This window comes from Equus asinus, chromosome 14, assembly GCF_041296235.1.
Source record: "Equus asinus isolate D_3611 breed Donkey chromosome 14, EquAss-T2T_v2, whole genome shotgun sequence".
In the NCBI taxonomy this organism is placed as follows: domain Eukaryota; kingdom Metazoa; phylum Chordata; class Mammalia; order Perissodactyla; family Equidae; genus Equus; species Equus asinus.
The window spans coordinates 14825919-14848903 of record NC_091803.1 but is presented as its reverse complement, the minus strand read 5'-3'; the positions used below and the strand labels follow the sequence as shown (position 1 = coordinate 14848903).

The window sequence follows — 22985 nt, the reverse complement described above, 5'->3', positions numbered from 1 at the left end:
GGTGCCCAGGGACGTGGGGGTGGTGGTTGTCAGTGTTGTGGTTGGGATACGTGTACTAATAGAAGACGGGGTTGCGACTGTGGATGTCAGTCTGGTACCAGAGGTAGGGTGCGAAGGTGTTGCTGCAGACGTGGTTGTGCTTCCCGTGGATCGGGTGTTTGAGGACGCGGTCTCTGAAGTGGTGTATGGTGTTGTGAGGGTGGGTGTCGTTACCGTGTCTGAGGTAGACGTCGCCGCCGTGTGAGGAGCTGAGGGAGTCGGGGAAGTGACTGTGATCGAGGTGGCAGGGGCTGAAGTGTCAGTGGGAGCGGTGCTTTCACTTGTGGCCCGGGTGACAGTGGTAGTGGGAGATGCCGCGGTGGATGTGGCGCGGGGTGGAGGCGATGTGGTAACCAGGGTGGGTGGAGGGGTAGTGATGGTGGTGAAAGTGGGGGCAGGTTCTGTGGTGGAGGCAGGCGGAGACGACTGAAGCACACTCGTGGGTGACGTCTGGATGTTGGTGGTCGCTGGGGTAGAGGTGGTGGATGTTGGAGAAGACACGACACTCGTGGGTGTGATGGACGACGTGATAGGGGCAGGTGCAGTGGTGCCTGTGGTGGCAGTGTGTGTAGGAAGGTCACTGGTGGGCGTAAGGGTGATGTTCCCAGTGGTCGTGGCGTGAGCGGTTGCGTAGGTCGACGTGCCTGTGTGTGTGGTGGCTGCAGTGGAGGAGGGTGTTCCCGTGGTGGTCGAGGTCGTGAACGTGTGGGTGGTGGTGGGTGCCGGGGTGGTCCGCGCGCTTGTGCCCAGTGTACGTGTGCTGCTTGCAGATGAGGCGCCACCCTCAGTCTGCGTCGTCCCCGGACTGCTGGCAGACGTGGAAGGGGAGCCTGCAGATGTACCTGGAACACTGGTCGAGAGGGAGGGAGGTGGAGGGGTGTGCGTGGTCGTGAGCGTAGGCGACACGCTAGGCGTTGTGGCGGAGGTTGTGCTGGTTTCCGCGCTGTGGGAGGTGGGCGATGAAGAGGAGGTGAAGGTGGGGGAGGAGGGCGTGCTGGAGGCAGTCAATGTGGAGGTGAACTCGCTGGTGGTGGTCAAGGGGCCAGTGGTGCCCAGGGACGTGGGGGTGGTGGTTGTCAGTGTTGTGGTTGGGATACGTGTACTAATAGAAGACGGGGTTGCGACTGTGGATGTCAGTCTGGTACCAGAGGTAGGGTGCGAAGGTGTTGCTGCAGACGTGGTTGTGCTTCCCGTGGATCGGGTGTTTGAGGACGCGGTCTCTGAAGTGGTGTATGGTGTTGTGAGGGTGGGTGTCGTTACCGTGTCTGAGGTAGACGTCGCCGCCGTGTGAGGAGCTGAGGGAGTCGGGGAAGTGACTGTGATCGAGGTGGCAGGGGCTGAAGTGTCAGTGGGAGCGGTGCTTTCACTTGTGGCCCGGGTGACAGTGGTAGTGGGAGATGCCGCGGTGGATGTGGCGCGGGGTGGAGGCGATGTGGTAACCAGGGTGGGTGGAGGGGTAGTGATGGTGGTGAAAGTGGGGGCAGGTTCTGTGGTGGAGGCAGGCGGAGACGACTGAAGCACACTCGTGGGTGACGTCTGGATGTTGGTGGTCGCTGGGGTAGAGGTGGTGGATGTTGGAGAAGACACGACACTCGTGGGTGTGATGGACGACGTGATAGGGGCAGGTACAGTGGTGCCTGTGGTGGCAGTGTGTGTAGGAAGGTCACTGGTGGGCGTAAGGGTGATGTTCCCAGTGGTCGTGGCGTGAGCGGTTGCGTAGGTCGACGTGCCTGTGTGTGTGGTGGCTGCAGTGGAGGAGGGTGTTCCCGTGGTGGTCGAGGTCGTGAACGTGTGGGTGGTGGTGGGTGCCGGGGTGGTCCGCGCGCTTGTGCCCAGTGTACGTGTGCTGCTTGCAGATGAGGCGCCACCCTCAGTCTGCGTCGTCCCCGGACTGCTGGCAGACGTGGAAGGGGAGCCTGCAGATGTACCTGGAACACTGGTCGAGAGGGAGGGAGGTGGAGGGGTGTGCGTGGTCGTGAGCGTAGGCGACACGCTAGGCGTTGTGGCGGAGGTTGTGCTGGTTTCCGCGCTGTGGGAGGTGGGCGATGAAGAGGAGGTGAAGGTGGGGGAGGAGGGCGTGCTGGAGGCAGTCAATGTGGAGGTGAACTCGCTGGTGGTGGTCAAGGGGCCAGTGGTGCCCAGGGACGTGGGGGTGGTGGTTGTCAGTGTTGTGGTTGGGATACGTGTACTAATAGAAGACGGGGTTGCGACTGTGGATGTCAGTCTGGTACCAGAGGTAGGGTGCGAAGGTGTTGCTGCAGACGTGGTTGTGCTTCCCGTGGATCGGGTGTTTGAGGACGCGGTCTCTGAAGTGGTGTATGGTGTTGTGAGGGTGGGTGTCGTTACCGTGTCTGAGGTAGACGTCGCCGCCGTGTGAGGAGCTGAGGGAGTCGGGGAAGTGACTGTGATCGAGGTGGCAGGGGCTGAAGTGTCAGTGGGAGCGGTGCTTTCACTTGTGGCCCGGGTGACAGTGGTAGTGGGAGATGCCGCGGTGGATGTGGCGCGGGGTGGAGGCGATGTGGTAACCAGGGTGGGTGGAGGGGTAGTGATGGTGGTGAAAGTGGGGGCAGGTTCTGTGGTGGAGGCAGGCGGAGACGACTGAAGCACACTCGTGGGTGACGTCTGGATGTTGGTGGTCGCTGGGGTAGAGGTGGTGGATGTTGGAGAAGACACGACACTCGTGGGTGTGATGGACGACGTGATAGGGGCAGGTGCAGTGGTGCCTGTGGTGGCAGTGTGTGTAGGAAGGTCACTGGTGGGCGTAAGGGTGATGTTCCCAGTGGTCGTGGCGTGAGCGGTTGCGTAGGTCGACGTGCCTGTGTGTGTGGTGGCTGCAGTGGAGGAGGGTGTTCCCGTGGTGGTCGAGGTCGTGAACGTGTGGGTGGTGGTGGGTGCCGGGGTGGTCCGCGCGCTTGTGCCCAGTGTACGTGTGCTGCTTGCAGATGAGGCGCCACCCTCAGTCTGCGTCGTCCCCGGACTGCTGGCAGACGTGGAAGGGGAGCCTGCAGATGTACCTGGAACACTGGTCGAGAGGGAGGGAGGTGGAGGGGTGTGCGTGGTCGTGAGCGTAGGCGACACGCTAGGCGTTGTGGCGGAGGTTGTGCTGGTTTCCGCGCTGTGGGAGGTGGGCGATGAAGAGGAGGTGAAGGTGGGGGAGGAGGGCGTGCTGGAGGCAGTCAATGTGGAGGTGAACTCGCTGGTGGTGGTCAAGGGGCCAGTGGTGCCCAGGGACGTGGGGGTGGTGGTTGTCAGTGTTGTGGTTGGGATACGTGTACTAATAGAAGACGGGGTTGCGACTGTGGATGTCAGTCTGGTACCAGAGGTAGGGTGCGAAGGTGTTGCTGCAGACGTGGTTGTGCTTCCCGTGGATCGGGTGTTTGAGGACGCGGTCTCTGAAGTGGTGTATGGTGTTGTGAGGGTGGGTGTCGTTACCGTGTCTGAGGTAGACGTCGCCGCCGTGTGAGGAGCTGAGGGAGTCGGGGAAGTGACTGTGATCGAGGTGGCAGGGGCTGAAGTGTCAGTGGGAGCGGTGCTTTCACTTGTGGCCCGGGTGACAGTGGTAGTGGGAGATGCCGCGGTGGATGTGGCGCGGGGTGGAGGCGATGTGGTAACCAGGGTGGGTGGAGGGGTAGTGATGGTGGTGAAAGTGGGGGCAGGTTCTGTGGTGGAGGCAGGCGGAGACGACTGAAGCACACTCGTGGGTGACGTCTGGATGTTGGTGGTCGCTGGGGTAGAGGTGGTGGATGTTGGAGAAGACACGACACTCGTGGGTGTGATGGACGACGTGATAGGGGCAGGTGCAGTGGTGCCTGTGGTGGCAGTGTGTGTAGGAAGGTCACTGGTGGGCGTAAGGGTGATGTTCCCAGTGGTCGTGGCGTGAGCGGTTGCGTAGGTCGACGTGCCTGTGTGTGTGGTGGCTGCAGTGGAGGAGGGTGTTCCCGTGGTGGTCGAGGTCGTGAACGTGTGGGTGGTGGTGGGTGCCGGGGTGGTCCGCGCGCTTGTGCCCAGTGTACGTGTGCTGCTTGCAGATGAGGCGCCACCCTCAGTCTGCGTCGTCCCCGGACTGCTGGCAGACGTGGAAGGGGAGCCTGCAGATGTACCTGGAACACTGGTCGAGAGGGAGGGAGGTGGAGGGGTGTGCGTGGTCGTGAGCGTAGGCGACACGCTAGGCGTTGTGGCGGAGGTTGTGCTGGTTTCCGCGCTGTGGGAGGTGGGCGATGAAGAGGAGGTGAAGGTGGGGGAGGAGGGCGTGCTGGAGGCAGTCAATGTGGAGGTGAACTCGCTGGTGGTGGTCAAGGGGCCAGTGGTGCCCAGGGACGTGGGGGTGGTGGTTGTCAGTGTTGTGGTTGGGATACGTGTACTAATAGAAGACGGGGTTGCGACTGTGGATGTCAGTCTGGTACCAGAGGTAGGGTGCGAAGGTGTTGCTGCAGACGTGGTTGTGCTTCCCGTGGATCGGGTGTTTGAGGACGCGGTCTCTGAAGTGGTGTATGGTGTTGTGAGGGTGGGTGTCGTTACCGTGTCTGAGGTAGACGTCGCCGCCGTGTGAGGAGCTGAGGGAGTCGGGGAAGTGACTGTGATCGAGGTGGCAGGGGCTGAAGTGTCAGTGGGAGCGGTGCTTTCACTTGTGGCCCGGGTGACAGTGGTAGTGGGAGATGCCGCGGTGGATGTGGCGCGGGGTGGAGGCGATGTGGTAACCAGGGTGGGTGGAGGGGTAGTGATGGTGGTGAAAGTGGGGGCAGGTTCTGTGGTGGAGGCAGGCGGAGACGACTGAAGCACACTCGTGGGTGACGTCTGGATGTTGGTGGTCGCTGGGGTAGAGGTGGTGGATGTTGGAGAAGACACGACACTCGTGGGTGTGATGGACGACGTGATAGGGGCAGGTGCAGTGGTGCCTGTGGTGGCAGTGTGTGTAGGAAGGTCACTGGTGGGCGTAAGGGTGATGTTCCCAGTGGTCGTGGCGTGAGCGGTTGCGTAGGTCGACGTGCCTGTGTGTGTGGTGGCTGCAGTGGAGGAGGGTGTTCCCGTGGTGGTCGAGGTCGTGAACGTGTGGGTGGTGGTGGGTGCCGGGGTGGTCCGCGCGCTTGTGCCCAGTGTACGTGTGCTGCTTGCAGATGAGGCGCCACCCTCAGTCTGCGTCGTCCCCGGACTGCTGGCAGACGTGGAAGGGGAGCCTGCAGATGTACCTGGAACACTGGTCGAGAGGGAGGGAGGTGGAGGGGTGTGCGTGGTCGTGAGCGTAGGCGACACGCTAGGCGTTGTGGCGGAGGTTGTGCTGGTTTCCGCGCTGTGGGAGGTGGGCGATGAAGAGGAGGTGAAGGTGGGGGAGGAGGGCGTGCTGGAGGCAGTCAATGTGGAGGTGAACTCGCTGGTGGTGGTCAAGGGGCCAGTGGTGCCCAGGGACGTGGGGGTGGTGGTTGTCAGTGTTGTGGTTGGGATACGTGTACTAATAGAAGACGGGGTTGCGACTGTGGATGTCAGTCTGGTACCAGAGGTAGGGTGCGAAGGTGTTGCTGCAGACGTGGTTGTGCTTCCCGTGGATCGGGTGTTTGAGGACGCGGTCTCTGAAGTGGTGTATGGTGTTGTGAGGGTGGGTGTCGTTACCGTGTCTGAGGTAGACGTCGCCGCCGTGTGAGGAGCTGAGGGAGTCGGGGAAGTGACTGTGATCGAGGTGGCAGGGGCTGAAGTGTCAGTGGGAGCGGTGCTTTCACTTGTGGCCCGGGTGACAGTGGTAGTGGGAGATGCCGCGGTGGATGTGGCGCGGGGTGGAGGCGATGTGGTAACCAGGGTGGGTGGAGGGGTAGTGATGGTGGTGAAAGTGGGGGCAGGTTCTGTGGTGGAGGCAGGCGGAGACGACTGAAGCACACTCGTGGGTGACGTCTGGATGTTGGTGGTCGCTGGGGTAGAGGTGGTGGATGTTGGAGAAGACACGACACTCGTGGGTGTGATGGACGACGTGATAGGGGCAGGTGCAGTGGTGCCTGTGGTGGCAGTGTGTGTAGGAAGGTCACTGGTGGGCGTAAGGGTGATGTTCCCAGTGGTCGTGGCGTGAGCGGTTGCGTAGGTCGACGTGCCTGTGTGTGTGGTGGCTGCAGTGGAGGAGGGTGTTCCCGTGGTGGTCGAGGTCGTGAACGTGTGGGTGGTGGTGGGTGCCGGGGTGGTCCGCGCGCTTGTGCCCAGTGTACGTGTGCTGCTTGCAGATGAGGCGCCACCCTCAGTCTGCGTCGTCCCCGGACTGCTGGCAGACGTGGAAGGGGAGCCTGCAGATGTACCTGGAACACTGGTCGAGAGGGAGGGAGGTGGAGGGGTGTGCGTGGTCGTGAGCGTAGGCGACACGCTAGGCGTTGTGGCGGAGGTTGTGCTGGTTTCCGCGCTGTGGGAGGTGGGCGATGAAGAGGAGGTGAAGGTGGGGGAGGAGGGCGTGCTGGAGGCAGTCAATGTGGAGGTGAACTCGCTGGTGGTGGTCAAGGGGCCAGTGGTGCCCAGGGACGTGGGGGTGGTGGTTGTCAGTGTTGTGGTTGGGATACGTGTACTAATAGAAGACGGGGTTGCGACTGTGGATGTCAGTCTGGTACCAGAGGTAGGGTGCGAAGGTGTTGCTGCAGACGTGGTTGTGCTTCCCGTGGATCGGGTGTTTGAGGACGCGGTCTCTGAAGTGGTGTATGGTGTTGTGAGGGTGGGTGTCGTTACCGTGTCTGAGGTAGACGTCGCCGCCGTGTGAGGAGCTGAGGGAGTCGGGGAAGTGACTGTGATCGAGGTGGCAGGGGCTGAAGTGTCAGTGGGAGCGGTGCTTTCACTTGTGGCCCGGGTGACAGTGGTAGTGGGAGATGCCGCGGTGGATGTGGCGCGGGGTGGAGGCGATGTGGTAACCAGGGTGGGTGGAGGGGTAGTGATGGTGGTGAAAGTGGGGGCAGGTTCTGTGGTGGAGGCAGGCGGAGACGACTGAAGCACACTCGTGGGTGACGTCTGGATGTTGGTGGTCGCTGGGGTAGAGGTGGTGGATGTTGGAGAAGACACGACACTCGTGGGTGTGATGGACGACGTGATAGGGGCAGGTGCAGTGGTGCCTGTGGTGGCAGTGTGTGTAGGAAGGTCACTGGTGGGCGTAAGGGTGATGTTCCCAGTGGTCGTGGCGTGAGCGGTTGCGTAGGTCGACGTGCCTGTGTGTGTGGTGGCTGCAGTGGAGGAGGGTGTTCCCGTGGTGGTCGAGGTCGTGAACGTGTGGGTGGTGGTGGGTGCCGGGGTGGTCCGCGCGCTTGTGCCCAGTGTACGTGTGCTGCTTGCAGATGAGGCGCCACCCTCAGTCTGCGTCGTCCCCGGACTGCTGGCAGACGTGGAAGGGGAGCCTGCAGATGTACCTGGAACACTGGTCGAGAGGGAGGGAGGTGGAGGGGTGTGCGTGGTCGTGAGCGTAGGCGACACGCTAGGCGTTGTGGCGGAGGTTGTGCTGGTTTCCGCGCTGTGGGAGGTGGGCGATGAAGAGGAGGTGAAGGTGGGGGAGGAGGGCGTGCTGGAGGCAGTCAATGTGGAGGTGAACTCGCTGGTGGTGGTCAAGGGGCCAGTGGTGCCCAGGGACGTGGGGGTGGTGGTTGTCAGTGTTGTGGTTGGGATACGTGTACTAATAGAAGACGGGGTTGCGACTGTGGATGTCAGTCTGGTACCAGAGGTAGGGTGCGAAGGTGTTGCTGCAGACGTGGTTGTGCTTCCCGTGGATCGGGTGTTTGAGGACGCGGTCTCTGAAGTGGTGTATGGTGTTGTGAGGGTGGGTGTCGTTACCGTGTCTGAGGTAGACGTCGCCGCCGTGTGAGGAGCTGAGGGAGTCGGGGAAGTGACTGTGATCGAGGTGGCAGGGGCTGAAGTGTCAGTGGGAGCGGTGCTTTCACTTGTGGCCCGGGTGACAGTGGTAGTGGGAGATGCCGCGGTGGATGTGGCGCGGGGTGGAGGCGATGTGGTAACCAGGGTGGGTGGAGGGGTAGTGATGGTGGTGAAAGTGGGGGCAGGTTCTGTGGTGGAGGCAGGCGGAGACGACTGAAGCACACTCGTGGGTGACGTCTGGATGTTGGTGGTCGCTGGGGTAGAGGTGGTGGATGTTGGAGAAGACACGACACTCGTGGGTGTGATGGACGACGTGATAGGGGCAGGTGCAGTGGTGCCTGTGGTGGCAGTGTGTGTAGGAAGGTCACTGGTGGGCGTAAGGGTGATGTTCCCAGTGGTCGTGGCGTGAGCGGTTGCGTAGGTCGACGTGCCTGTGTGTGTGGTGGCTGCAGTGGAGGAGGGTGTTCCCGTGGTGGTCGAGGTCGTGAACGTGTGGGTGGTGGTGGGTGCCGGGGTGGTCCGCGCGCTTGTGCCCAGTGTACGTGTGCTGCTTGCAGATGAGGCGCCACCCTCAGTCTGCGTCGTCCCCGGACTGCTGGCAGACGTGGAAGGGGAGCCTGCAGATGTACCTGGAACACTGGTCGAGAGGGAGGGAGGTGGAGGGGTGTGCGTGGTCGTGAGCGTAGGCGACACGCTAGGCGTTGTGGCGGAGGTTGTGCTGGTTTCCGCGCTGTGGGAGGTGGGCGATGAAGAGGAGGTGAAGGTGGGGGAGGAGGGCGTGCTGGAGGCAGTCAATGTGGAGGTGAACTCGCTGGTGGTGGTCAAGGGGCCAGTGGTGCCCAGGGACGTGGGGGTGGTGGTTGTCAGTGTTGTGGTTGGGATACGTGTACTAATAGAAGACGGGGTTGCGACTGTGGATGTCAGTCTGGTACCAGAGGTAGGGTGCGAAGGTGTTGCTGCAGACGTGGTTGTGCTTCCCGTGGATCGGGTGTTTGAGGACGCGGTCTCTGAAGTGGTGTATGGTGTTGTGAGGGTGGGTGTCGTTACCGTGTCTGAGGTAGACGTCGCCGCCGTGTGAGGAGCTGAGGGAGTCGGGGAAGTGACTGTGATCGAGGTGGCAGGGGCTGAAGTGTCAGTGGGAGCGGTGCTTTCACTTGTGGCCCGGGTGACAGTGGTAGTGGGAGATGCCGCGGTGGATGTGGCGCGGGGTGGAGGCGATGTGGTAACCAGGGTGGGTGGAGGGGTAGTGATGGTGGTGAAAGTGGGGGCAGGTTCTGTGGTGGAGGCAGGCGGAGACGACTGAAGCACACTCGTGGGTGACGTCTGGATGTTGGTGGTCGCTGGGGTAGAGGTGGTGGATGTTGGAGAAGACACGACACTCGTGGGTGTGATGGACGACGTGATAGGGGCAGGTGCAGTGGTGCCTGTGGTGGCAGTGTGTGTAGGAAGGTCACTGGTGGGCGTAAGGGTGATGTTCCCAGTGGTCGTGGCGTGAGCGGTTGCGTAGGTCGACGTGCCTGTGTGTGTGGTGGCTGCAGTGGAGGAGGGTGTTCCCGTGGTGGTCGAGGTCGTGAACGTGTGGGTGGTGGTGGGTGCCGGGGTGGTCCGCGCGCTTGTGCCCAGTGTACGTGTGCTGCTTGCAGATGAGGCGCCACCCTCAGTCTGCGTCGTCCCCGGACTGCTGGCAGACGTGGAAGGGGAGCCTGCAGATGTACCTGGAACACTGGTCGAGAGGGAGGGAGGTGGAGGGGTGTGCGTGGTCGTGAGCGTAGGCGACACGCTAGGCGTTGTGGCGGAGGTTGTGCTGGTTTCCGCGCTGTGGGAGGTGGGCGATGAAGAGGAGGTGAAGGTGGGGGAGGAGGGCGTGCTGGAGGCAGTCAATGTGGAGGTGAACTCGCTGGTGGTGGTCAAGGGGCCAGTGGTGCCCAGGGACGTGGGGGTGGTGGTTGTCAGTGTTGTGGTTGGGATACGTGTACTAATAGAAGACGGGGTTGCGACTGTGGATGTCAGTCTGGTACCAGAGGTAGGGTGCGAAGGTGTTGCTGCAGACGTGGTTGTGCTTCCCGTGGATCGGGTGTTTGAGGACGCGGTCTCTGAAGTGGTGTATGGTGTTGTGAGGGTGGGTGTCGTTACCGTGTCTGAGGTAGACGTCGCCGCCGTGTGAGGAGCTGAGGGAGTCGGGGAAGTGACTGTGATCGAGGTGGCAGGGGCTGAAGTGTCAGTGGGAGCGGTGCTTTCACTTGTGGCCCGGGTGACAGTGGTAGTGGGAGATGCCGCGGTGGATGTGGCGCGGGGTGGAGGCGATGTGGTAACCAGGGTGGGTGGAGGGGTAGTGATGGTGGTGAAAGTGGGGGCAGGTTCTGTGGTGGAGGCAGGCGGAGACGACTGAAGCACACTCGTGGGTGACGTCTGGATGTTGGTGGTCGCTGGGGTAGAGGTGGTGGATGTTGGAGAAGACACGACACTCGTGGGTGTGATGGACGACGTGATAGGGGCAGGTGCAGTGGTGCCTGTGGTGGCAGTGTGTGTAGGAAGGTCACTGGTGGGCGTAAGGGTGATGTTCCCAGTGGTCGTGGCGTGAGCGGTTGCGTAGGTCGACGTGCCTGTGTGTGTGGTGGCTGCAGTGGAGGAGGGTGTTCCCGTGGTGGTCGAGGTCGTGAACGTGTGGGTGGTGGTGGGTGCCGGGGTGGTCCGCGCGCTTGTGCCCAGTGTACGTGTGCTGCTTGCAGATGAGGCGCCACCCTCAGTCTGCGTCGTCCCCGGACTGCTGGCAGACGTGGAAGGGGAGCCTGCAGATGTACCTGGAACACTGGTCGAGAGGGAGGGAGGTGGAGGGGTGTGCGTGGTCGTGAGCGTAGGCGACACGCTAGGCGTTGTGGCGGAGGTTGTGCTGGTTTCCGCGCTGTGGGAGGTGGGCGATGAAGAGGAGGTGAAGGTGGGGGAGGAGGGCGTGCTGGAGGCAGTCAATGTGGAGGTGAACTCGCTGGTGGTGGTCAAGGGGCCAGTGGTGCCCAGGGACGTGGGGGTGGTGGTTGTCAGTGTTGTGGTTGGGATACGTGTACTAATAGAAGACGGGGTTGCGACTGTGGATGTCAGTCTGGTACCAGAGGTAGGGTGCGAAGGTGTTGCTGCAGACGTGGTTGTGCTTCCCGTGGATCGGGTGTTTGAGGACGCGGTCTCTGAAGTGGTGTATGGTGTTGTGAGGGTGGGTGTCGTTACCGTGTCTGAGGTAGACGTCGCCGCCGTGTGAGGAGCTGAGGGAGTCGGGGAAGTGACTGTGATCGAGGTGGCAGGGGCTGAAGTGTCAGTGGGAGCGGTGCTTTCACTTGTGGCCCGGGTGACAGTGGTAGTGGGAGATGCCGCGGTGGATGTGGCGCGGGGTGGAGGCGATGTGGTAACCAGGGTGGGTGGAGGGGTAGTGATGGTGGTGAAAGTGGGGGCAGGTTCTGTGGTGGAGGCAGGCGGAGACGACTGAAGCACACTCGTGGGTGACGTCTGGATGTTGGTGGTCGCTGGGGTAGAGGTGGTGGATGTTGGAGAAGACACGACACTCGTGGGTGTGATGGACGACGTGATAGGGGCAGGTGCAGTGGTGCCTGTGGTGGCAGTGTGTGTAGGAAGGTCACTGGTGGGCGTAAGGGTGATGTTCCCAGTGGTCGTGGCGTGAGCGGTTGCGTAGGTCGACGTGCCTGTGTGTGTGGTGGCTGCAGTGGAGGAGGGTGTTCCCGTGGTGGTCGAGGTCGTGAACGTGTGGGTGGTGGTGGGTGCCGGGGTGGTCCGCGCGCTTGTGCCCAGTGTACGTGTGCTGCTTGCAGATGAGGCGCCACCCTCAGTCTGCGTCGTCCCCGGACTGCTGGCAGACGTGGAAGGGGAGCCTGCAGATGTACCTGGAACACTGGTCGAGAGGGAGGGAGGTGGAGGGGTGTGCGTGGTCGTGAGCGTAGGCGACACGCTAGGCGTTGTGGCGGAGGTTGTGCTGGTTTCCGCGCTGTGGGAGGTGGGCGATGAAGAGGAGGTGAAGGTGGGGGAGGAGGGCGTGCTGGAGGCAGTCAATGTGGAGGTGAACTCGCTGGTGGTGGTCAAGGGGCCAGTGGTGCCCAGGGACGTGGGGGTGGTGGTTGTCAGTGTTGTGGTTGGGATACGTGTACTAATAGAAGACGGGGTTGCGACTGTGGATGTCAGTCTGGTACCAGAGGTAGGGTGCGAAGGTGTTGCTGCAGACGTGGTTGTGCTTCCCGTGGATCGGGTGTTTGAGGACGCGGTCTCTGAAGTGGTGTATGGTGTTGTGAGGGTGGGTGTCGTTACCGTGTCTGAGGTAGACGTCGCCGCCGTGTGAGGAGCTGAGGGAGTCGGGGAAGTGACTGTGATCGAGGTGGCAGGGGCTGAAGTGTCAGTGGGAGCGGTGCTTTCACTTGTGGCCCGGGTGACAGTGGTAGTGGGAGATGCCGCGGTGGATGTGGCGCGGGGTGGAGGCGATGTGGTAACCAGGGTGGGTGGAGGGGTAGTGATGGTGGTGAAAGTGGGGGCAGGTTCTGTGGTGGAGGCAGGCGGAGACGACTGAAGCACACTCGTGGGTGACGTCTGGATGTTGGTGGTCGCTGGGGTAGAGGTGGTGGATGTTGGAGAAGACACGACACTCGTGGGTGTGATGGACGACGTGATAGGGGCAGGTGCAGTGGTGCCTGTGGTGGCAGTGTGTGTAGGAAGGTCACTGGTGGGCGTAAGGGTGATGTTCCCAGTGGTCGTGGCGTGAGCGGTTGCGTAGGTCGACGTGCCTGTGTGTGTGGTGGCTGCAGTGGAGGAGGGTGTTCCCGTGGTGGTCGAGGTCGTGAACGTGTGGGTGGTGGTGGGTGCCGGGGTGGTCCGCGCGCTTGTGCCCAGTGTACGTGTGCTGCTTGCAGATGAGGCGCCACCCTCAGTCTGCGTCGTCCCCGGACTGCTGGCAGACGTGGAAGGGGAGCCTGCAGATGTACCTGGAACACTGGTCGAGAGGGAGGGAGGTGGAGGGGTGTGCGTGGTCGTGAGCGTAGGCGACACGCTAGGCGTTGTGGCGGAGGTTGTGCTGGTTTCCGCGCTGTGGGAGGTGGGCGATGAAGAGGAGGTGAAGGTGGGGGAGGAGGGCGTGCTGGAGGCAGTCAATGTGGAGGTGAACTCGCTGGTGGTGGTCAAGGGGCCAGTGGTGCCCAGGGACGTGGGGGTGGTGGTTGTCAGTGTTGTGGTTGGGATACGTGTACTAATAGAAGACGGGGTTGCGACTGTGGATGTCAGTCTGGTACCAGAGGTAGGGTGCGAAGGTGTTGCTGCAGACGTGGTTGTGCTTCCCGTGGATCGGGTGTTTGAGGACGCGGTCTCTGAAGTGGTGTATGGTGTTGTGAGGGTGGGTGTCGTTACCGTGTCTGAGGTAGACGTCGCCGCCGTGTGAGGAGCTGAGGGAGTCGGGGAAGTGACTGTGATCGAGGTGGCAGGGGCTGAAGTGTCAGTGGGAGCGGTGCTTTCACTTGTGGCCCGGGTGACAGTGGTAGTGGGAGATGCCGCGGTGGATGTGGCGCGGGGTGGAGGCGATGTGGTAACCAGGGTGGGTGGAGGGGTAGTGATGGTGGTGAAAGTGGGGGCAGGTTCTGTGGTGGAGGCAGGCGGAGACGACTGAAGCACACTCGTGGGTGACGTCTGGATGTTGGTGGTCGCTGGGGTAGAGGTGGTGGATGTTGGAGAAGACACGACACTCGTGGGTGTGATGGACGACGTGATAGGGGCAGGTGCAGTGGTGCCTGTGGTGGCAGTGTGTGTAGGAAGGTCACTGGTGGGCGTAAGGGTGATGTTCCCAGTGGTCGTGGCGTGAGCGGTTGCGTAGGTCGACGTGCCTGTGTGTGTGGTGGCTGCAGTGGAGGAGGGTGTTCCCGTGGTGGTCGAGGTCGTGAACGTGTGGGTGGTGGTGGGTGCCGGGGTGGTCCGCGCGCTTGTGCCCAGTGTACGTGTGCTGCTTGCAGATGAGGCGCCACCCTCAGTCTGCGTCGTCCCCGGACTGCTGGCAGACGTGGAAGGGGAGCCTGCAGATGTACCTGGAACACTGGTCGAGAGGGAGGGAGGTGGAGGGGTGTGCGTGGTCGTGAGCGTAGGCGACACGCTAGGCGTTGTGGCGGAGGTTGTGCTGGTTTCCGCGCTGTGGGAGGTGGGCGATGAAGAGGAGGTGAAGGTGGGGGAGGAGGGCGTGCTGGAGGCAGTCAATGTGGAGGTGAACTCGCTGGTGGTGGTCAAGGGGCCAGTGGTGCCCAGGGACGTGGGGGTGGTGGTTGTCAGTGTTGTGGTTGGGATACGTGTACTAATAGAAGACGGGGTTGCGACTGTGGATGTCAGTCTGGTACCAGAGGTAGGGTGCGAAGGTGTTGCTGCAGACGTGGTTGTGCTTCCCGTGGATCGGGTGTTTGAGGACGCGGTCTCTGAAGTGGTGTATGGTGTTGTGAGGGTGGGTGTCGTTACCGTGTCTGAGGTAGACGTCGCCGCCGTGTGAGGAGCTGAGGGAGTCGGGGAAGTGACTGTGATCGAGGTGGCAGGGGCTGAAGTGTCAGTGGGAGCGGTGCTTTCACTTGTGGCCCGGGTGACAGTGGTAGTGGGAGATGCCGCGGTGGATGTGGCGCGGGGTGGAGGCGATGTGGTAACCAGGGTGGGTGGAGGGGTAGTGATGGTGGTGAAAGTGGGGGCAGGTTCTGTGGTGGAGGCAGGCGGAGACGACTGAAGCACACTCGTGGGTGACGTCTGGATGTTGGTGGTCGCTGGGGTAGAGGTGGTGGATGTTGGAGAAGACACGACACTCGTGGGTGTGATGGACGACGTGATAGGGGCAGGTGCAGTGGTGCCTGTGGTGGCAGTGTGTGTAGGAAGGTCACTGGTGGGCGTAAGGGTGATGTTCCCAGTGGTCGTGGCGTGAGCGGTTGCGTAGGTCGACGTGCCTGTGTGTGTGGTGGCTGCAGTGGAGGAGGGTGTTCCCGTGGTGGTCGAGGTCGTGAACGTGTGGGTGGTGGTGGGTGCCGGGGTGGTCCGCGCGCTTGTGCCCAGTGTACGTGTGCTGCTTGCAGATGAGGCGCCACCCTCAGTCTGCGTCGTCCCCGGACTGCTGGCAGACGTGGAAGGGGAGCCTGCAGATGTACCTGGAACACTGGTCGAGAGGGAGGGAGGTGGAGGGGTGTGCGTGGTCGTGAGCGTAGGCGACACGCTAGGCGTTGTGGCGGAGGTTGTGCTGGTTTCCGCGCTGTGGGAGGTGGGCGATGAAGAGGAGGTGAAGGTGGGGGAGGAGGGCGTGCTGGAGGCAGTCAATGTGGAGGTGAACTCGCTGGTGGTGGTCAAGGGGCCAGTGGTGCCCAGGGACGTGGGGGTGGTGGTTGTCAGTGTTGTGGTTGGGATACGTGTACTAATAGAAGACGGGGTTGCGACTGTGGATGTCAGTCTGGTACCAGAGGTAGGGTGCGAAGGTGTTGCTGCAGACGTGGTTGTGCTTCCCGTGGATCGGGTGTTTGAGGACGCGGTCTCTGAAGTGGTGTATGGTGTTGTGAGGGTGGGTGTCGTTACCGTGTCTGAGGTAGACGTCGCCGCCGTGTGAGGAGCTGAGGGAGTCGGGGAAGTGACTGTGATCGAGGTGGCAGGGGCTGAAGTGTCAGTGGGAGCGGTGCTTTCACTTGTGGCCCGGGTGACAGTGGTAGTGGGAGATGCCGCGGTGGATGTGGCGCGGGGTGGAGGCGATGTGGTAACCAGGGTGGGTGGAGGGGTAGTGATGGTGGTGAAAGTGGGGGCAGGTTCTGTGGTGGAGGCAGGCGGAGACGACTGAAGCACACTCGTGGGTGACGTCTGGATGTTGGTGGTCGCTGGGGTAGAGGTGGTGGATGTTGGAGAAGACACGACACTCGTGGGTGTGATGGACGACGTGATAGGGGCAGGTGCAGTGGTGCCTGTGGTGGCAGTGTGTGTAGGAAGGTCACTGGTGGGCGTAAGGGTGATGTTCCCAGTGGTCGTGGCGTGAGCGGTTGCGTAGGTCGACGTGCCTGTGTGTGTGGTGGCTGCAGTGGAGGAGGGTGTTCCCGTGGTGGTCGAGGTCGTGAACGTGTGGGTGGTGGTGGGTGCCGGGGTGGTCCGCGCGCTTGTGCCCAGTGTACGTGTGCTGCTTGCAGATGAGGCGCCACCCTCAGTCTGCGTCGTCCCCGGACTGCTGGCAGACGTGGAAGGGGAGCCTGCAGATGTACCTGGAACACTGGTCGAGAGGGAGGGAGGTGGAGGGGTGTGCGTGGTCGTGAGCGTAGGCGACACGCTAGGCGTTGTGGCGGAGGTTGTGCTGGTTTCCGCGCTGTGGGAGGTGGGCGATGAAGAGGAGGTGAAGGTGGGGGAGGAGGGCGTGCTGGAGGCAGTCAATGTGGAGGTGAACTCGCTGGTGGTGGTCAAGGGGCCAGTGGTGCCCAGGGACGTGGGGGTGGTGGTTGTCAGTGTTGTGGTTGGGATACGTGTACTAATAGAAGACGGGGTTGCGACTGTGGATGTCAGTCTGGTACCAGAGGTAGGGTGCGAAGGTGTTGCTGCAGACGTGGTTGTGCTTCCCGTGGATCGGGTGTTTGAGGACGCGGTCTCTGAAGTGGTGTATGGTGTTGTGAGGGTGGGTGTCGTTACCGTGTCTGAGGTAGACGTCGCCGCCGTGTGAGGAGCTGAGGGAGTCGGGGAAGTGACTGTGATCGAGGTGGCAGGGGCTGAAGTGTCAGTGGGAGCGGTGCTTTCACTTGTGGCCCGGGTGACAGTGGTAGTGGGAGATGCCGCGGTGGATGTGGCGCGGGGTGGAGGCGATGTGGTAACCAGGGTGGGTGGAGGGGTAGTGATGGTGGTGAAAGTGGGGGCAGGTTCTGTGGTGGAGGCAGGCGGAGACGACTGAAGCACACTCGTGGGTGACGTCTGGATGTTGGTGGTCGCTGGGGTAGAGGTGGTGGATGTTGGAGAAGACACGACACTCGTGGGTGTGATGGACGACGTGATAGGGGCAGGTGCAGTGGTGCCTGTGGTGGCAGTGTGTGTAGGAAGGTCACTGGTGGGCGTAAGGGTGATGTTCCCAGTGGTCGTGGCGTGAGCGGTTGCGTAGGTCGACGTGCCTGTGTGTGTGGTGGCTGCAGTGGAGGAGGGTGTTCCCGTGGTGGTCGAGGTCGTGAACGTGTGGGTGGTGGTGGGTGCCGGGGTGGTCCGCGCGCTTGTGCCCAGTGTACGTGTGCTGCTTGCAGATGAGGCGCCACCCTCAGTCTGCGTCGTCCCCGGACTGCTGGCAGACGTGGAAGGGGAGCCTGCAGATGTACCTGGAACACTGGTCGAGAGGGAGGGAGGTGGAGGGGTGTGCGTGGTCGTGAGCGTAGGCGACACGCTAGGCGTTGTGGCGGAGGTTGTGCTGGTTTCCGCGCTGTGGGAGGTGGGCGATGAAGAGGAGGTGAAGGTGGGGGAGGAGGGCGTGCTGGAGGCAGTCAATGTGGAGGTGAACTCGCTGGTGGTGGTCAAGGGGCCAGTGGTGCCCAGGGACGTGGGGGTGGTGGTTGTCAGTGTTGTGGTTGGGATACGTGTACTAATAGAAGACGGGGTTGCGACTGTGGATGTCAGTCTGGTACCAGAGGTAGGGTGCGAAGGTGTTGCTGCAGACGTGGTTGTGCTTCCCGTGGATCGGGTGTTTGAGGACGCGGTCTCTGAAGTGGTGTATGGTGTTGTGAGGGTGGGTGTCGTTACCGTGTCTGAGGTAGACGTCGCCGCCGTGTGAGGAGCTGAGGGAGTCGGGGAAGTGACTGTGATCGAGGTGGCAGGGGCTGAAGTGTCAGTGGGAGCGGTGCTTTCACTTGTGGCCCGGGTGACAGTGGTAGTGGGAGATGCCGCGGTGGATGTGGCGCGGGGTGGAGGCGATGTGGTAACCAGGGTGGGTGGAGGGGTAGTGATGGTGGTGAAAGTGGGGGCAGGTTCTGTGGTGGAGGCAGGCGGAGACGACTGAAGCACACTCGTGGGTGACGTCTGGATGTTGGTGGTCGCTGGGGTAGAGGTGGTGGATGTTGGAGAAGACACGACACTCGTGGGTGTGATGGACGACGTGATAGGGGCAGGTGCAGTGGTGCCTGTGGTGGCAGTGTGTGTAGGAAGGTCACTGGTGGGCGTAAGGGTGATGTTCCCAGTGGTCGTGGCGTGAGCGGTTGCGTAGGTCGACGTGCCTGTGTGTGTGGTGGCTGCAGTGGAGGAGGGTGTTCCCGTGGTGGTCGAGGTCGTGAACGTGTGGGTGGTGGTGGGTGCCGGGGTGGTCCGCGCGCTTGTGCCCAGTGTACGTGTGCTGCTTGCAGATGAGGCGCCACCCTCAGTCTGCGTCGTCCCCGGACTGCTGGCAGACGTGGAAGGGGAGCCTGCAGATGTACCTGGAACACTGGTCGAGAGGGAGGGAGGTGGAGGGGTGTGCGTGGTCGTGAGCGTAGGCGACACGCTAGGCGTTGTGGCGGAGGTTGTGCTGGTTTCCGCGCTGTGGGAGGTGGGCGATGAAGAGGAGGTGAAGGTGGGGGAGGAGGGCGTGCTGGAGGCAGTCAATGTGGAGGTGAACTCGCTGGTGGTGGTCAAGGGGCCAGTGGTGCCCAGGGACGTGGGGGTGGTGGTTGTCAGTGTTGTGGTTGGGATACGTGTACTAATAGAAGACGGGGTTGCGACTGTGGATGTCAGTCTGGTACCAGAGGTAGGGTGCGAAGGTGTTGCTGCAGACGTGGTTGTGCTTCCCGTGGATCGGGTGTTTGAGGACGCGGTCTCTGAAGTGGTGTATGGTGTTGTGAGGGTGGGTGTCGTTACCGTGTCTGAGGTAGACGTCGCCGCCGTGTGAGGAGCTGAGGGAGTCGGGGAAGTGACTGTGATCGAGGTGGCAGGGGCTGAAGTGTCAGTGGGAGCGGTGCTTTCACTTGTGGCCCGGGTGACAGTGGTAGTGGGAGATGCCGCGGTGGATGTGGCGCGGGGTGGAGGCGATGTGGTAACCAGGGTGGGTGGAGGGGTAGTGATGGTGGTGAAAGTGGGGGCAGGTTCTGTGGTGGAGGCAGGCGGAGACGACTGAAGCACACTCGTGGGTGACGTCTGGATGTTGGTGGTCGCTGGGGTAGAGGTGGTGGATGTTGGAGAAGACACGACACTCGTGGGTGTGATGGACGACGTGATAGGGGCAGGTGCAGTGGTGCCTGTGGTGGCAGTGTGTGTAGGAAGGTCACTGGTGGGCGTAAGGGTGATGTTCCCAGTGGTCGTGGCGTGAGCGGTTGCGTAGGTCGACGTGCCTGTGTGTGTGGTGGCTGCAGTGGAGGAGGGTGTTCCCGTGGTGGTCGAGGTCGTGAACGTGTGGGTGGTGGTGGGTGCCGGGGTGGTCCGCGCGCTTGTGCCCAGTGTACGTGTGCTGCTTGCAGATGAGGCGCCACCCTCAGTCTGCGTCGTCCCCGGACTGCTGGCAGACGTGGAAGGGGAGCCTGCAGATGTACCTGGAACACTGGTCGAGAGGGAGGGAGGTGGAGGGGTGTGCGTGGTCGTGAGCGTAGGCGACACGCTAGGCGTTGTGGCGGAGGTTGTGCTGGTTTCCGCGCTGTGGGAGGTGGGCGATGAAGAGGAGGTGAAGGTGGGGGAGGAGGGCGTGCTGGAGGCAGTCAATGTGGAGGTGAACTCGCTGGTGGTGGTCAAGGGGCCAGTGGTGCCCAGGGACGTGGGGGTGGTGGTTGTCAGTGTTGTGGTTGGGATACGTGTACTAATAGAAGACGGGGTTGCGACTGTGGATGTCAGTCTGGTACCAGAGGTAGGGTGCGAAGGTGTTGCTGCAGACGTGGTTGTGCTTCCCGTGGATCGGGTGTTTGAGGACGCGGTCTCTGAAGTGGTGTATGGTGTTGTGAGGGTGGGTGTCGTTACCGTGTCTGAGGTAGACGTCGCCGCCGTGTGAGGAGCTGAGGCAGTGGGGGAGCTGATTATGCACGAGCTTTCAGGGATCATGGTGACAGTGGGAGTGGTGTTTTCAGTTGTGCCTGGGGTGACCGTGCGTGTGAGAGATGTGGTCGTGAGAGAAGAGGTCATGACTGAGGTGTCTCTCTCGTTCGTAATGGGATCACTAGTGGTGGTGGTTACTCCTGACTTCTCTGTCCCAGGAATGTTGGTGTAAGAGTTGGTTAAGGACACTTGGGTCATTGTCACACAAGTGGTCATGGGATAAGTGGTGGTGATTATAAGATTCGTTGGATTGATGCACTCTGTGGTGCTCATATGGACAAGGACGGTAGGTGGAGTCGTTTCAACCTTGATGACAAACTTGGTTGTTGGGATTGTTGAGGTGCTGGAACTGACTGGAGATTGCAGCAATGTTTCCGAAAAGGGTTTAAGGTACGGGGAGGTGGTGAGAGTCATAAATGTGTTTTCCCTCCTGCTGGGAGCCAGTGAAGTGGTTTTTGGGGTGCTGAGTGGCCACCCTGCTGTGCCTTTCAAGTGTGGGCCGCTGCTGAGGGTAGTGTGGGGTGCCTCTGCCCAGGAGAAAAGCTCAGTAGAGGTGGCTGTGGCCATGGGTAAAGTGCCTGTATTGGTGGTAGGAGAGAGGAATTCGTTTCTGGTCATGTTGTCACCATAACACCACAAAGGTTATTCCCACGCCATTTTCAAGATACGTATCACAAAAGGTAGGAATTTCCATCACTTATTTTCCATCACAGGCAGTTTGGGTTTGGGGCCTTTCAGGTTCTGAAGGCCAACATCTGTCTACTCCTTGAGGCAGTCTCTCCAAGGGGAGTGGGGTTGCCTCCGTCCCTTGCGCACCTTGTCTGAGTGACTGACCTTTCACCCCCAGGATGGCCTCTGCTGAGCATGTGGGCTCAGCTGAGGCTCTTGCCTCCTCCGCTCGCCACCCCATCCCTTGCTCCTGGCACACGTGCTCTTCTCTTCCCCTGCTCCCTGCCCTCTCCTCCACCAGCTGCCCAAAGTCCTCACTCTGCTGGCTCTCTGCCCAAACCCTTTGGCCCACCTCTTCCTCCCTTCCTCTGACCCTTGCTGTCTGGGCGGACGCTCCTCATCGACGAGAGAACCCAGCTAAGGCTGGGCTGGGGTCGGGACACATCATGGACCCCGGGAGACAAGGGGTCAGACTGGGGAAGCTGGCATAGAGCACAGCAAAGTGGAAAACAGAGATTGAAGCCCAGACTCTACTGAGACTGGGAACAAGGAGAGAGAACCACAGTGACAGGCTGAGGGACAGGACAGACAAGGAAACTTCCAGAAAGAGATACCTCGGCACGCAACCATGAATCCCATAAGGTTTAGAAATATTAATAATAAAAATAGACCTATTTTCTATTACCTACTCTGTTTCATCCACGAGGTTATTAGTTTACAGATAGGCATCTGTTGCTCTGTAGACATATTATAGGCAGTAAGAGTGAGGGTCAGAGATCTCAGAATGTGGGGAGGGAGTGGCAGGGATGACTCGGGAGCCACAGCGGTTGTAAGCAGGGAGCCCCGACACCTCTTGCCCACTCAGTGTCAGCTTCCTCTTCACCTGGACCCAGCACCTCTTCCCTCTGAGAGCTGGAGTTTCATTTCTCAGCCAGGGTGGGGGTGTTAGAGATGTGGAGGGGCGGAGATTATGAAGATGCCTGGACAGGAGCCTTTGGAGCCAGGAGGTGGCCCTGGAGCCAAGTGAGAGGGTGTGGACCCTGGGCCTCTGGGTTTGGAAGGTCTAGGATTGGGGGTCAGGAGCAGACATGTATAGGCAGAGGGAAGGCGAGTGAAGAGGAATTGCAGGGTTTCCAAGGGGCAGGAGAGAGAAGGCCTGGGAACCCACACCCACTGGGTGGTCTCAGATCCACCCTTTCGGAGTAATCCGGATCTCCCCACCTTGGCCCTGCCAATGACAGCTGTACCCAGAATCATGGCCGGCTGGAGGCTGGCAGACAGGGCAGAGCTGGAGGAGGGGGCACCAGGACCAAAGGCGAAGAGGCCCCAGGGAGAAGAGGTCGCCCCAGAGGCAGAGGCTGGGACTCTCAGGAGGGCAGCACTGGTGGAAATAAAGGGAGAAATAGAATCCAGGGTGGAGCGAGCACCAAGGCTGGTGGAAGTGGGACAGCAGAAGAGGAGGGAGGCTCAGAAAACTGAACCAAAGTGGGAAGAGCACTCTTCCAGAAAGAGGTTTCGCCCACCATCCTGATGCGAGAGAGCCGACCCCTGCAACCTGCTGGGTGCTGGGCGGAGAGCGGCACCAGCTGGACCCAGCTCCCCTCGGCTCCCATGCGTCAGTTCTCTGTGCACACAGAGGTCTGAGAGACCCCTCCTCAGTCTCCCCTTAGGCCTTGGAGCCACCCCCGACACTCCTGCCCTGGAACATCAGGAGGGTCTCTCCAGCTCTCCGTGTACCTCACCCCCTCACCTCTGGTCCCCGGAGAGGCTGTGAGCATCCAGAGGAGGCCGAGGAGCCCGAGCAGCTGCATGGGCCTGGTGCAGTGGTGGCTGGAGGCAGAGCAGATGCAAGCACGGGGACAGCAGCAGGGAGACAGCCACAGTGTGCGCAGCAGCACCCAGCTCAAACTGAAAGTCATGGTTATCTACCCTGCTGGGTGTGTGGTTGAGCATAGCTTGACCTTTGCACCGCCCCACCGCACCCCTCTTCCCCCCTTCTCCCCGTGTCTGACTTCAGTGGTGTGGGAAGGGAAGATGCAGAGAAGGTAGGACAAGCCCAGGAGGTGTCAGATGGGGAGAGCCGCTGGCGGCCCAACCCCCAGCCTGCCTGGCCCACTTGGAGCAGTTCCCAGGACACTGCCCTTCCCCTCCTCTGCCCCCAACCAAGAAATAGCAGATCTGGATGGAGGATACACTTGGCCAAGACCTTGGACTCTGGAGTCTGGGGCCACCTCTCACAGCCTCTCCTTCATTTCAATCCCAGCTGCAGGGGAGGGAGGTGGAACCTTGCTCTACTTCACTCCCTCTGCCCTTTGCTCTTCCCTCTTTCCATCCTGCCCTTAGCACAGCTCTGGAGCTGTGACCCCATATCAATGCCGAGGGAGCAATGCTTCATGGGAGAATTCAATCAGAAGTCATTTTAATATCTGAGGGTTTGGGCCAGGTCCCAGAAAAGAAAAATACAGATGGTCAATGGAAAC

The 22985-nt window shown here is 61.2% G+C and overlaps 1 protein-coding gene across 1 annotated transcript; it reads right to left on the bottom strand.

The window, feature by feature from the left end:
• Nucleotides 1-14173: 14173 nt before the first annotated feature.
• Nucleotides 14174-22426, bottom strand: LOC139040248 (mucin-3A-like). Its single transcript, XM_070485391.1, has 4 exons — nucleotides 22256-22426; nucleotides 14798-20414; nucleotides 14439-14708; nucleotides 14174-14387 (listed from the first exon to the last, which is right to left on the bottom strand). The coding sequence occupies exons 1-4, from the start codon at nucleotides 22422-22424 to the stop codon at nucleotides 14174-14176; spliced, it is 6270 nt and encodes a 2089-aa protein (XP_070341492.1). The 5' UTR covers nucleotides 22425-22426.
• Between the last annotated feature and the right edge of the window lie 559 nt (nucleotides 22427-22985).